Below are 15,277 nucleotides of genomic sequence, written 5' to 3'. Positions count from 1 at the left end.
ACAATAGTAGCCCTCAAGCTGAGAAATCCTTTTCTTATGATATTTTAGACTGTAAGGAACAAGAAATACCACAGCACCACTCCAATGTTTTAACATTTGTCAGAAGTGCCATTATTTCACTTGACAACTTTAAAAACCAACTAAAAGATTTAATTATATATCACTGCTGAATCTTAAAATTTGCCTGCACTAAAACTCTCCTCATGCATCTTCTTTCCCTAACACAAGATAAATCAAACAAGGCAAAAGACACTTTCCACTAGCATGGGATTTATCCAAATATTAGGTAACAAGACTAAATCACTCATCTCTCTCTGTAAGGGCAAAATCAACAATTCATTCCATCAACTGAATGTTCAAGATGGAGGAATGCCTATCTCTCTTTAAGTGACTAAAAAGAAAGACAAAATGATTAGGACAGATAAGTTATTACTTTTAGGCCATTTTCAATAGGTGGCACATATTCAACACAAATTTATTGAGCCCACTCTCAATGTTAACTCCAAAGTTACAGAGCTTTATATAATGTAATCCAATATACTTGGTACGACAAGGAGTACCAAGTACAATCAGGCTCAGTCTGTTTCTGATGTTTACAAGCTTCGAAGAAGGTTGGTTCGTAGAGAGTAAACCAACTGCTTCAACATGCTTACATACTGACAAAATAATCTAGTAATTAAACAAATTACCTGAGTAGTCGTATCTCATTGGACCCATCCACCGCTTCTTCTCACTATCTTTCAATATGTCTCCATAAAAACCATAACCCAGCAATGACACGGAGTATTTCAAAAATGTGTTGTTGTGATGTACAGAAGAGACATCCAGAGGCTGACAGTCACCTATGAAGATTGGAAGTGCAAATGTCTGTCACGCCTTATTTTATTTGCAACTGCAATCATGATAGTAACTTCAACACTGCAAAGTCATTAAAAATAAAAAATACATATTGCATTTATGTCAATATATATGTCATAAATGCATATACTTCTTACACATAAAAAAAAGTAAAGATAATTTTTAATAGTTTAAAAGCATTAAATACTAAGTGGGAAGAAAGGGGTCAGTATGCTAAAAACATATAATGAAGAATTTACAGTCCTTCACCCTGTAGCAGTGGGAGGGGAGAGAGCTGAAGAACTATTTAGATTGGCAAAGGCTTTTGGGATCATCAAGTCCAAATGCTAACCCAGCCCTCTCAAGGCCACTCCTAAACCATGTCCCTAAGTGCCACATCTTGTCTTCTATGTACTGGCACCCTGTGTCAATGCTTGACAGGCCCTTTCCCTAAGCAGATCGATGCAGTATCTCCTGTACATCTCCTGGGTACCACTTAAACCTCTGTGTCATACTATCAGAGGATATTCAAGCTGGAAGAAGCCTTTGGAGGTTTCTCATCAAACCTTCCACTCAGACCAGGTTCAGCTATGAGGTCCCATCAGGTTACTCAGGGCTTATCCAGTCAAGTCCTGGAAATCCCTAAGAACAAAGAATACACCACTTCTCTGATGTCCTCCTCATGCAAACCTTGGAGTGATGGTGGGAGTTGTGGGGGTGGGTTTTTTTGCTTTGTTTGGTATTTGGGATTTTTCCTGTTTCACAGGGAGGCTGGACCAGATGATCCACTGCGGTCACTTCCAACCTGACCCATTCTGTGATTCTGGGACTTAACAACACAGCTAAAACACTATTAAAGCCACATTTTTCCAACCCTAGTCCAAAGGCTTTAACTCCACAGATGCTGAACAGAGTAAACCATAGGTTAGTAAGAGAAGCACATGTGTCAGTCTTTGCAACACCAGATCCTAAAACTGCAGCTGTTAGATACTCAGTAATGGTACCAGAAGGCATTGTAACTCTAACTTTGCAAGGGAATATTGAATTGCCCAGGACAATTGGACAACTAGCACAAAATAGCACCATTCAAGTGTACATGCATTTCTCAAAGCTTTCTCTAAGATAGACATACATATATATAGAGATATAGTGCAACAACTGATGCTTATTGCTATTTACTACTTTCAAAAGAATGACAGAATTCATGAAAACTTTAGCACAACATTTTTGAAATATTATGTTCCCTTGAAAACAATTAATTACTGTAGAGAAAGCAATTAGTTTTTAACCTCCTATATTTTAAATCAAAGACTTAAATGCCAGAAAAAAACTTTGTATTTCAACTCAGCCATTATGTTCAAATTTAGTTATTTCACAGACATAAAGAAAGAACTAAATGAAAATGGTATTTTAGGTTACTTCCATTGTTTTTGTAACAACACAGCAAACTGCAACCACCCACCTACAATAATATGAAGAGCTGAAGTTACTGGATCGGAAATGCCAACAGTTGAATAGCATATGCAATCTGTTGAGCCTGAAAAATAAAAAACTAGGCATCAATTTGTATCTTTGCAAAACAAGTATCATTGGCACAGTCCTCTGGATTAAAGCATTATGTCCCTTTGGTTTGCTCCTGTCTATTTTATGGTACAAAGTAAATACAGGAATATTGTATTATTATTTAAACTGTAACATCCCACCTCCCCATGAATATAAGTTATGCTGTCCATACAACGTACAAAAATGTCACAATATAAGCAATAAATATGTAGCAGTTACGAAGGGAAGTGATCTCACTTCAATTTAAATGGAAAATTTCACTATTACATTATAGCTTTTATATCAAATGAGGGAGGCATACATTGATTCTCCTCTGCTTAGGATTTCTTGCTCATTGAGATCTCATGAAAAGAAGAGAAATTGACTAGTCTGCTGTTTTTTGTGGTCTAAATTTCAGGATGTCATCTTATACCAGAAACTTCTGTTCTGTTCTATTATTTGAAAATTAGTAAAAATACTTGCTTTTAGGAATTAGTTTCTAGATAGGGTAACAAACTGGACAGAGATGTACCTTTACAGACTTGATGCAAAATACCTACAAGAAGAAAGCAGGGGAGCTTTAGGTTTCACCTATATGCTGTTTAGAAGTGGATAACTCTCCCTGTTTCCTATAAAAAACAAGAGCCTAACATAAGGATCTGGCTTCTGCTCTGCAGCAGGGACTTGGAACTCAGATCCAGACAGACAGAAGTGTATTTGTTGCAGCACCTAACTCCGAATTTATCTTACAGTTTCTCCCATCCCTTCCATGAAACTGAATTCCTTCAAAGTCAAAGGTAGACAACTGAAAAGATAAACTTTGTCCACATACATGTTCTCAGATTTCCTAACAATGCATTAGGTGGAAGAGCAGTTTAAATACAGTGTACTTGATTTCTGAGGCCTTATCAAATTGAAATAGAAACGAATAATGGAGGAATAAGCAACGATTATTTAAAAATCACTTTTAGTTCTTTTTCACTTTGGAAATAGTCAGGGCATTAGCAGTTAATAACAAGAGCAAAGAAAATCCTTTCCTTTTCAGAAGATTGACATCACTTCCCCTGCCTGTGAATGGCAGGACAGAAGCTTTTACCAAGTAAATCTCACGCAGAAATCTACCACAGTGAACAAGCAGCAGCTCCAGGAGCCAGTTGAAGAGAATTAAACAGAACTGCAGGACAAAAGAAACAGTGTGACTTAACAGACCTCTCACTCCAAGGCTGAGGTTCAAGACAGTGCCAGTGTACCATTACAGGCATATGCCATTGCAAGACAGAGGAATCCAGTTTCCCTCAGTATCACAACAGATGAGGTACACAGATGATGATCTCATGTCACTTACAAAGTTCTATAATAGAAAATATTAAGTGGACTTCTGAAGGTGAAGCTATACTTTACTGCCAAGTTTCATATGGTCTCCTATGCTCATGAACAGAAAATTCTGACTACCTTTGAAAAGAAAAACAAAAAAACAATCCCTGAGAGATCTGACTGAAACTTCTACTGCTGAATGTACAAGCCTAACACTTAATCCAGCATTTCTCATTTCTTCCACATCTGTGTGCATTCTGCTCCTACAATTACCTCAATTACATTTGTCTTGACACGAACAGAGCTTACAAGTGGTTTTGCAGAACAGATGGGAGGAGAAAAGGGGAATTCATGCAAGCTACTTTTCAGCACCCATCTCCTTATGATCTTCTATATTCAATTAAAAGCTGAGTCATCTGTTTGGCAATTACACAGAACTTATTTACATTTCTATTCATTAACTAGTAAGGAAGTGTTAAAATTAAAACTGAAGTCTGAAATTAAGTCTGAGATTCTAAAATGGGAGACATACCAACAGAAAAACACTGTTGTTTTTTTCCTCTTAGAGCTGGTAGTGTGGAGCAACAAAACCAGTGACCTATTTACATGGACGTAGTAACTACTATGGCATTCACACACATGAAAAGAGAATGTAACTTGCCATAACACTACACCATGCATGAACCCAACACTACTTGTTTAAAGGTCACAAAAATGTTCATGATGACTAAGGGTTTGAATTCTTTTGAATACTTAACCAAACAAGATTTGTAGATCTTTAGGTGGATCTTCACTAGATGTGGAATCTACAACTGCTGACACAGCACACTAAACAGATGGACACACAAACCCATCAAATCTGGGTTATTTCATCAGTACAAGTCTACTAAAAAAAGCAGGATTAGAATGTAAATATAGCTTGAATAATATCCCATGATTATTATCTTAGGATTGCCAGAGCACTCAGCTCTGGCAAGAAGCTTCCCACAGAGCATGACTCTTGACTAATGTTAAGTGGTGGGTATTGTACACTCTGGCTAAACCAACAGAAAAATTATATACATATTCTGTCAGATTTTCTTTGGGCATTTTTAAGGGCAACAGCCCGAGTGAAGGAACATAAAAGAGGTTTTTATGGGTTGCAGAGAACTACATGCAATGCAAAGAAAGTAGCTGGACTACTTGCTAACTGGGTCCTAATTCACTTTAAAAAAAAAGACAAACATATTCAGTATGGAAACTAATTATTGCATTGGTTTGTTAGTAGAGAAGAAAATCAGCATGCAAAGCAATGATTAAGTTTCAGATTAAGACACACAGAGCTGTACGTGTGCATGTTACACTGGGGAGAATATGCCAAAGCTTCTGCTCTGGTCACTCTACTAAGGACTGCTACTGCTACATGGAGAGATGAAGGGTCTGGGCTTCCACCCATGTACCTACTCAAAGATTTGTATATCTTCCTTTACACATACAGAAACCAAGAAGTCAGGAATAGCTGATGGCAGCTTCAGCTTGAGTCAAGGTACTCACACACAGGCCTCAGTGGAAGGCCTTGGGAAGCAAGGAATCTGCATGTGACAAGCAGATGCTACAGAAGATCAAGACGCTCTGCTGATCCAATTGACCAGATGCCCTCTGCTATAAATTCAGATGTCCATCTCACTTGCAGACACCAAATGTAAGCATGAGAATTTGATGTCAGTTTCAAACTGAAACCTACCTTAAGGATATTAATTCCTTTATCTAACATGCCACCAACCACCAGTGCTGCAGATTATTCTGCTTGTCCTCCAACTCCTAGTCTAGCACGACAATCATCTTGCATAGGGCCAGTACATTTCAACAATGGTGGCACCACACCACCATAACATAGGTAGATGCTGAATGTTTGAATTCACCCAGCTAAAGAAAGCTTTCATCCCAGATACTTTGATATTAAGAACTCACTGAAAACATCAAATATGTAGAAGGCACAACATTTTGTGTTTGATAAAGTAGGTATAATTATTTTGAATCTTTACCACACATCACTCATTTTCCTTGAAGTCTGTTTTTTATTAGGAGGTCTCATACAGCCACATGGTTGTTATACAGGCAAGTTCTTCTGTGTTCTTTTCCTCCACAAGTATGAAAAATGCAATCTTTTATAGAAATACATTTAATGATATAAAAAATAAGGAAATCCTTCCTTTTAATTAATCACTCACAAGGAAGAACAATCAAGATATTTATTGAAGTATGAATGAGGACAAACTCTGCGTAAGTTTTGTTAAAGCAATACTAAAGAAAGCAAAGTGAGGGACTGCATTACACAGAGTGAGCTACAGCTAAATCACCAGATTTCCCCTTTGCATGTGAACATTTCTAGATATTTGTGAGTAGACAAGTCATGCAGACAGGTACACTCAGACACCACTTCACAAGTTTAAATTGGTAATAGAACCACCTAGGTGGTTAAGCAAAAATCAGAAAATTTGCTGGTTGTATGGAAGAGTTCATGCCATTGATTGGTGGACCAACAACACAGTCAAAGTGCTAGACTTAATAATCTGGATCATGATTAGACTGACTTACAACTAAGGTTTCTTAAACCAAAACACACACATGGTGTGGGGTACAAATATTTATTCTTGTGCTTTTATTGATGGAAAACGAAACAAATTACAAACAACTGAAGTAGGAAACTAAGCAGTGACAGAAGCAAGTCAGCTAGATGTTGATCCTATGGAAAACCATGAATTTAATAAAGAGAAAGAAATCCTTTTAGAGCTCATGAGCATTGCTCTATGTGAGATAGTCTTGACAGAGGCAGATGCTCCCATGGCACCTACAGAATCCTCAGACAAATTAGTTTAAGAACAGTATTTGTAGTGAAAAAGTAGAATAGCTACTTCAGTGGGGGTCTCATATTTCTGCAGAGTTTTTTTGAATCCATAATCCATGCACTCATCATACAAATGAAATGTCAGGTAAGCTGCCCTAATGACAGACTAACCGCATGTTTTTGGATCAAGCAGCATTTAATATTTTGAAAAATTGTACAAAACTACTTTTCTGAGAAGTGCTTCTTAAATGAGAAGGAGCTGGCACGTTCAAAAGTAAGGAGAGAGGCTACTGTTACAGGAAGAGATGAAGGGTCTGGGCTTACACCCATGTACCTAGTCAAAGTTTTGTTTATCTTCCTTTACACATACAGAAACCAAGAAGTCAAGCTTCATCTGCAGAACAACAGACTGGCTTAAAGAGAAACAATCCAGAAAGACTTCGGTGTAGGATTTTTTGGATAGATAATTACTTCAGTGTAGATCAGTAACACAAGACAACACAAATGGTTTCATCTATTAATGGCAGATTTTAGAGATGAAATGAACATCACAGGAGTAAGTAATATTGACTGACTTGTCGCCATGGCAGGCCCACTATATTAAATGCAGTATTTAGCTCTAAGACTGTCATTTCAAGAAGTTTAATGGATTTAAAGTACTGAAGGAGGAGCATAAAACATGCACTTCAGATTTCAAAGTGGATATAGTGAACTTTGAAATGAGATGCTAACTGAATGACAAAGATCATGAAATATTACAAGCTTTGTAGCAAAGAAGGCAAAGAACAGATCACTTGGAGTAATTAAGCAAGAAAGATAGCTTTTATTACTATGCTTTAACACATTTTAAACATAATTTTTACACTCTAAATGACAGTGGTATGAGTCCAGTCACACTTCACAACTCGACTTGAATCTATTTTTTAAGTTTGTGAATGAATCCTCCATCTTTTTCCTGTATTACATTCATACATGAAGTCTGTACTGCCTTTGGCATTCTTAACTTCTACAGTGACACATCAACATTCTGATTATAATCATACTGCATCCTTCAATCCTAAACAGCACAGAGCTGACCACCAGAACCCAGCGATCTGGATACACTAGAAGCCTAAAATCACTATAGCTATTAACTTTGAGTCTATACTTTACTCAATATTCCCAAGGGCTTAGATTTTCCCCCACAGTGGGTTGCAGACTTGATTTTTGCAATGAATGTAGTACAACACAGTACAACACCACAGAGTGAAGTGGGTTTGTTTTTTCCTATCCGCTAAGATCATTAAAAATATTTAATCTAGGAAGTTCTTTTAAACAAAAAAAAGAACAGCAGTTGACAGCTTTGAGTTGCCTCCTATTCTATGCCAAGAACAGCATTCTATTCTGTGTAATAAGAATGGCAAATTACTTTGGCTAACTCCAGAGGGTGCAATTTTGATACTAAAACATGTGGATAAAACCTCAGTGTCTAAGCTGTATCAGGAATCATTCTCTGTGTTGAAGCTCTATGGAGACACATTACTAGTCTGAATGCAGTGAGACCACATGGCTGAAAGTGCTTTTAGGCTAGTAAGAAAAAACTAGCTTTTAAGGCCTAGAGGAAAAAAATAACTAAACAGAGGTTTTCAGAGATACACTACAGCTTCTAAATACTCTTAACAGCAAATCCATTTACAATGGCAAACAGTCAATTTCCACTGACAGATTTGAAGAATGGCTGCAACTAAGAGAGATTCAGAAGTTAAAACTGCCATTTAAGTAGAAGTCTTTTATCCAGGTCAACAAAACCACAAGTTATTTCATAGAAATGTTCCATAATGCATAAGAATAAATTATATTTTTCAACAATAAGGAAACTAAGGAAAGAGGTTGTTGGGAAATTGACACAAGAAATAAAGAGCCAAGCAGGGACTTAATGCAGAAAGTAAGAATCATGATATACAAATAGTATTCAACATTCAAAGAAAAGAGCCTGCACAATGGAATTCTGCTATGAAATAAAGCTTATCACTGAAACCCAGTCATTTAGATGATTGTTTTAGCATTAAATCCCTTTCATTTGTAATTTTGAACCTCTGTGCAATTAAATTGTCAGTCTCTGAGCAAAGATCATCAGCTGAATTTAGTTTTGTTTGAATACAGAAACTGTTTAATCATAACCACAAACCACAACCTGCCACGTTTCTCTTAACACAATGATATCAGGAACTAAGTGATAAAAAACACAAAAACACTGATCCACTGTCATCTTACCCCAGGCTCCTGTCATCACTGAGTAAACCATCTCTATGTATCAGAAGACACACAGAGCTTTAGGTCTTCATCTCTAAACTATGGGTGGTCTTTGTTTTCAATATCTATTAATGAGTTCCTAGGATATTTTAAAAAAGGTTGCTTATAAAGAAGTACAACACAATGGATGAAGTTTTATTAGATGCATGATTAGGATTTCATTATTACTTTTGACTTCTATTTCAGGACTAATGGTTTAGGAAAAAAAAAAAGGTCCTTCTAAGAATTTCAGTTATTTTTGGAACAGACTTCTTGCAGTAGTGATAGAGCCAGAGTATCTGTTGGGGTCAATACATGGCCAGAACTCCAATGCATCAAGCAAAGATGGACACAGAACAGCTTCACCATGGGCTGGAAAAATACAAACCAGAACAAAACCCCAAAGCTTGCTGCTTTGAGGGAGGGTTATACTGTTTCATACTCAATTTAAAGTCACTGTAATGACTAGATGTGTCAAGATTTGTTCAGTGACTTGACTACCTTTTTCAATAAATAAACATTTTCCCATATATACAGTAATGGATCATTTTAAATACCATACAGTAGGCAAGCAGATCAAGATATGTATTATTCTATTTCCAAACAATTAATAGAACTTTAAGGCCAGCTTCCTTACACATCTATAAAAATTTTTTGAGGGATTTGAATAATGACTTGGAGAAAATATTTGAACTATAGCACTGATTACAAGGCTATACCTCATGTCAGTTCTAGGAAGAGAACATACAGAATACATTCAAATAGCAAAAGGATACAGTGGACAAAACACAACAAACAAAACATTAAAATATGTAAGAGAAGTGACTTGATACATGCTAACAAAATTTAAATGTCAATAATCACACTTTTTGGGTGCAAAAGTAATGCACCCAATGAAAAAATGCATTAAGATAATGTTGAAAAAGATTAATCTTTCCTGAGGACAAAGAAATAGCTCTTAATACTGAGGTTCTGGTTTTTCAATTGTATCTTCTTATGGTCACATATCACCAGTAGGCAAAATCTTTTGAAACCAGTCATATAAGCAAAAAAACCTTTAGTTCAAGAAATTTGCCCAAGTAAGAAAAAGGATGAGAAGAACAATTTGAGTTCAATTCTTGTGAAGTTCATTATACACACTGACTTTAATACAAAGCTTTAACAAATAAAATCAGAATATACTTAAATAAAATAGGAGGGTGAAAAACCATAAGAGGATATTCACATTGTAACTTTTAGATACCAAACATTTATTATATTGCAAGCAGAAAAGGTTAAGCTTCTTGCAAGTAACAATTCAGAACATTTGGGTCTGGATACATTTTTTACAAAGATGAAAGGAATATAAAATTAGTCACCCATAGCTTGAGAGTACAAATGTTCTACTTCACTTGGTATAGTTTTACAACCTGAACTAAATTTTCTCAGAAGTCTTTATTTTAATCCTAACCAGAAGCTCACAATGTTTATTTCATGCCCAGTTCTTTAATTCAAAGCTCAAGCATCAGACAAGAAAAGTGAACAGCATAGAAAGGATACTGGACTGTCCCCCTATATTCCTACAGAGACCTCAAAATTACTGATTTTGTTAAAGATTTACAACAGTTAATTCAGTCCTGTAAGAGAAAGCAAATATGTTAATCTGCTTTTGAAGGCATCTTTGAGGACCAAAGGGGCAGGATGAGGACACCAGACTGAAAACAGTAAGACTGATCCAAAGAATGCCTTTATGGTCAATAATAATAACTAATCATATCAAGAAAGACCTCAGTTTGAAGAATGAGTTCTCTCAAATGACAGCAGTCAGGACTGCCTGAAAAAGTGGCTGAAATTGACAACTGCGAATGTGTAGCCCCTCTAACAAGGGGCAGAAACTGCAACTTAGTCTGGAAAACAAGAACTGTTCCTCAGTTGTGGATGCCCTGTACTTGCTGTGAGAACAAATGGAAGAAAAGTGAGTCCAGAGTCTTAGCATTTGTTTGGAGTTTGCCAGGCCAGCAGAAAGTTCTCATTATAATTCTAACCAAATTAGTGGATTTGGAACTGGGAAAATATTTATCAGGTAAGTTTATGTTTAGTAAATTCCACTCCTTAACGTGCTTAGAAGGGTACCACTGTCAACATCTTATCTCATATTAACACACACTAAGACACAAAAAAATTTATTAAATTCAAAAAGTTATTAAATTCTGAAGTTACCCATTAAAATTTTATTTCCTTTACAAAATATTCTTCCTTAAAAAAACTGCATGTGATCAAAAATGTTATATGGATACCAACAACTTTAGTTAGCTGTCTTGATAGAAAATCATTGCTTAGATGTTACACTTAGGCCTAAATTCATCAAGTTATGAATAAGGAAAAAATTTCAAGAATGAATGAATAAATGAAACTGAAAGTTAGCCCTTTCTTACCAGCAGGAATTATGCCAATCCTTATATTGCACTGGACTAACGATGCTTTGGGATTATTTTGGTCTATGCCAGAGTCCTTCTGCATTCTTCCAATGAGACCATGCATCACTTCACTGAACATGCCGTCCCCACCAACACAAACAACACTGCCAGGAAACACAAATTAGAATGCACACTAACAGTCAATAAACAACATGGCAAATGTTCTACTTAGGGCATGCACTGGGCACACCAAAAAGAGTTGTTCTATTATCTTCCTTCATTTGTACAGGATATAGTAGCCCACAGTCAACTAGGCAATTAAAGAAAAGCAGGCAAAAAAATTCAAGTTACAAAACTGCAAATGCACCTCGACATATCTGTAATATTAGGAAAAAATGCTGGAATGCAACCTGCAAAAATCTTTATCCTCTACTACTGTGTGCAGACAAACAAATATTAGTGGAAATTCACTATACAAATAACACACTGAACGCCACTGTACATACAGCTTTTGAAGTACACAAATGGAAATAGGGTACCGTTACTAAAATGGGAAAAGTTAACATTTGCCACTTCAGGCAGAAGTGTACTTTACACTATTTAATAGCCTGCATCTTCTTTTGAACATGCTCAGATCCCATCAAATTGACAGAAGTCATTTATATCTACGTAACCACTCATAACAAGACAGAGTTCTAAATGTTACCAGATGCAAAACTTTGTTTCACAAATTGAATTCAGGTCAGAGCTGGTACAGCAGCTGCACAGATCCTGAATATGTTAAAGCTCAGCAGAGAGTCCACAGCCAAGCAAATACTAGGAAGCAAAAAGACTCTTTTACAGCCATATACATTTTATGAACAACAATCAAATGCACTCAGCAAGCATAAACATTCTTTAACTAAAAAACTAATTCAAATACACTTTAAAGGAACACATGAGAAATCCAGAGTTACATATGCAGTTCCTAGCACACAAGTCTAGGAATGTGTACTCTTATCTATATAGCAGTAATTTCCAACTCATAAACTAATACTCTTTCACATCATCAGCAACAGATATTGCAGAATGAGCAAGACAAATTAAACTAATTTTTAAGTATAGATGATTTTAAATTTAGTTATTATTGCATTTTCACCAGATGGAAAGCTTAAAAAAAACAGTCATTTTTTTCCATGGACAGTGAGTACAGTCTTAAAAACATGAACTCTCCAACTCTAAGTTAGATCTCTTCCAATAGTTTAACTACACTATTCCTGAATTTTAGCCCCATCATTCTCTGCAGACTCAAAAAAAAACAGGCTAAAGAAACAAAAATTTCCATGTCAGTTCAAGGTCAGTGGTGTCTCAGTAGTAGTTTGCTCAAAGCTGCATCCAGCCTGGCCTTTAACACTTCCAGGGATGGGGAATCCATGACTTCTCTGGGCAGTCTGTTCCAGTGCCTCTTCACTCCCACAGCAAGGAGTTTCTTCCTTAAACCTAATCTAAGCCTTCCCTCATTCAGTTTAAAACTGTTCCCTCCTGTCCTATTCTTATATGCCCTTGTAAAATGTCCCTCTCCAGCTCCCTTTTACGTCCCCTTGAAGTACTGAAATGTGCTCTAAAATCTCTCTGGAGCATTCCCTTCTTCAGGCTGAACAAGCTCAGCTCTCCCAGCCTCTCTTCATAGGACAGGTGCTCCAGCCCTTTGATCATCTATAACAAACACTATATCCAGACTCAGAGGGGACAGTTATATGAATGTCTATACCTATCAAAGGTAAATTTGATAAAAACTTCACATATGCAATAACAGCACAACCAAATTCACAGCAAACATCAGGAGACCAATGTACAAGTCAGACAAATACTGCACATGTGAAGGCCCCTGGTGAAGAATGTCTGAAAGAAGCATCTTAGAGTGATTGTCACTTGTTGGCTCTCTTTTACTAGATGGACAGCATTTCACTTTTTAGATAGATGACAACAGCAAACAACATCTGCTAGAGGACTTCAGAAGCTAAGCCACAAGTAAACTGAGTTTTTGAAGAACTACAGACCCTTCTAATCTCAGCCATTCTATGAACTAACTCAAAAAGTAGGAAAAAAATTCCAACCAGAAACAATTTTACAAAGGTTTGTGGAACAGACATTTGCATAAGAAACCACAGTGATTATGTGTCACTGCTTCCAAACATGGCTATTACCTGCATGATATTACAGTATGTTCTAATTGTTCTGCAGTGATGCACAAAACCCTGCATTTGTTGTAACCAAATGAGTATTTTAAGTAACTGTGCTTAAAGAAAAGCTGTTCTATCACTGAGCTATTAGGTGACTGCATTCACTGTAACAAACTCCTGTAAGACAAAATAGGAATACCTTATTCCTCTAAGGCAAAATAGGAAGAACAAACAGGAAACATTCATAAGATATTTAAATCAGCTGTCTAAAGTAAAACATTTGAAAAGAAGTAAAGCAATTATCATTAAGAATCCTGTATCTACCCGCAGAATTCCATGTATGGCTTTGCCAAATAGGGAATCTGGAAATGAAACGAAGAAATTCATCATTGAATGAAAAATCACATGTCAGAGCCAGTCTACAGGGACAGCTGAATATCAACCAGATGCAGGGATCCAAAGAACCTTTTACTCTATGTGAGGAAAGTCAAACCTGAAGAAACACATATTTACGTGGTTCAACCATTTTTTAAATTTTCAAGATAACCACTTAATCTGCTATTTAAAAAGTAGTTTTAATTCAGGAAGTCCTTCCTAACATCACTGTTGACCACAGAAAAAGAGTTGGACATGATGGACAAAAGTCAGGCTTGGAAAGACAGGCTGCAGATCCCAAGCAAACTGCCACTCAGGCCTAGCCCAGGAACAGAAGAATCCTAAGAGTCTAAAAAGATGCAGTGCTCTGGCCTATTGGTCATCTTGGAATGTTAGAGACACCAAAAACAAACCCCAAAAAACCCTAAAACAAAACAAACAAACAAAAGAACCCAAAGGAAAAAAAAAATCTACAGCATGAAACTTTGAATCTGCCAAAAACACTTCAGATACTACCACAATTGGTCACTGCCACTTGCTGTAAAAAACAATTTGCTAGGAGTGGACATGGGCTCATTTGCCTCCCTTTCTGCTCTGTATTGAAATTTTGCCAACCATAAGTACACTTATTTCAAACCACAGATCAAATGAAAAGGAAAAATAACAACTAACTAGGTTTTTCTAGGATCAATGTTTTCCTTCTTTGAACTCCAGAAAAATTAAGAAAAATCACAGCATACAAAACTATTTATTTGAAGGCAAGTAATTTTAAAGCAGGTGAAGTCTGGGAACTCAGCCTATAAATGTAATTTCTTACTAAGACCATTTCCCAGCATCATGTCCTTACTCAACACACACAACGTACACAGCAAAGGACCACAGCAAAAGTACTCTGAAAAGACTCAAAGTGTTTTCTTTTTGCAACTTATCAGTTTAAATGTACCTGTCAACAGGCACAAAATACAATTCTACTGCAGTTATAAGAGCTTATCTACATACATTTTCATGTTTTTTCAGACATGTACCTTGTTTCATGTCATAAACTGGAAAGTGAAATTACTAGCATTTTTATTAAAATATCCTGCTTCTACAGCAGACTTAATAATAGAATGTCACCAATCAGTCAGGTCTTCTTTTAAAGCAGTAACTTTGAAACAGAAGAAATGCACTAAATGTAACCATGACGCAGGCACTATTGAACAGTCATATACAGCAAGAGGAACCACCTGAAACATTGCTGAACAGTCCATGTTTTCACACACAGCCTGAATGCTACTGGTGCAGTGTTCTGAACTCATGTATGTCAAGAGCACTAAACATTTCTGGGTAGCTTTTGAGCTGTAACAGAATGCTCAACTGAGCAGAATTAATCTAACATTCATCTGTTGAACAGAAATCTCATGCAAACATTGTTATACTATGCTTGAATAGATTGTGTTGAACAAGTTTACTGAAACAGTTTACTTTTCTTTTTATACTCCTTAATGTGGATCTCCTACAAAAAGGAACATGCCCCAGGACTTTCAGCTGTTGTAATAAATGTATTAGTAATG

The 15,277-nt window shown here is 36.4% G+C and overlaps 1 protein-coding gene across 1 annotated transcript in view; it reads right to left on the bottom strand.

Annotated features, from left to right (window-relative positions):
• Positions 1 to 15,277, bottom strand: part of CERK (ceramide kinase) — a 41,783-nt gene that overhangs the window by 13,190 nt on the left and 13,316 nt on the right. The window contains exons 6-8 of the mRNA XM_059847288.1: positions 11,206 to 11,351; positions 2,300 to 2,374; positions 690 to 842 (exon numbers count right to left, since the gene is read on the bottom strand). Coding sequence (XP_059703271.1) covers positions 690 to 842; positions 2,300 to 2,374; positions 11,206 to 11,351 — 374 coding nt within the window. The remainder of the gene's footprint in view (positions 1 to 689; positions 843 to 2,299; positions 2,375 to 11,205; positions 11,352 to 15,277) is intronic.

Source organism: Haemorhous mexicanus, chromosome 5 (assembly GCF_027477595.1).
Source record: "Haemorhous mexicanus isolate bHaeMex1 chromosome 5, bHaeMex1.pri, whole genome shotgun sequence".
Classification (NCBI taxonomy): Eukaryota; Metazoa; Chordata; class Aves; order Passeriformes; family Fringillidae; genus Haemorhous; species Haemorhous mexicanus.
This window is presented reverse-complemented; position numbering and strand designations above follow the sequence as displayed.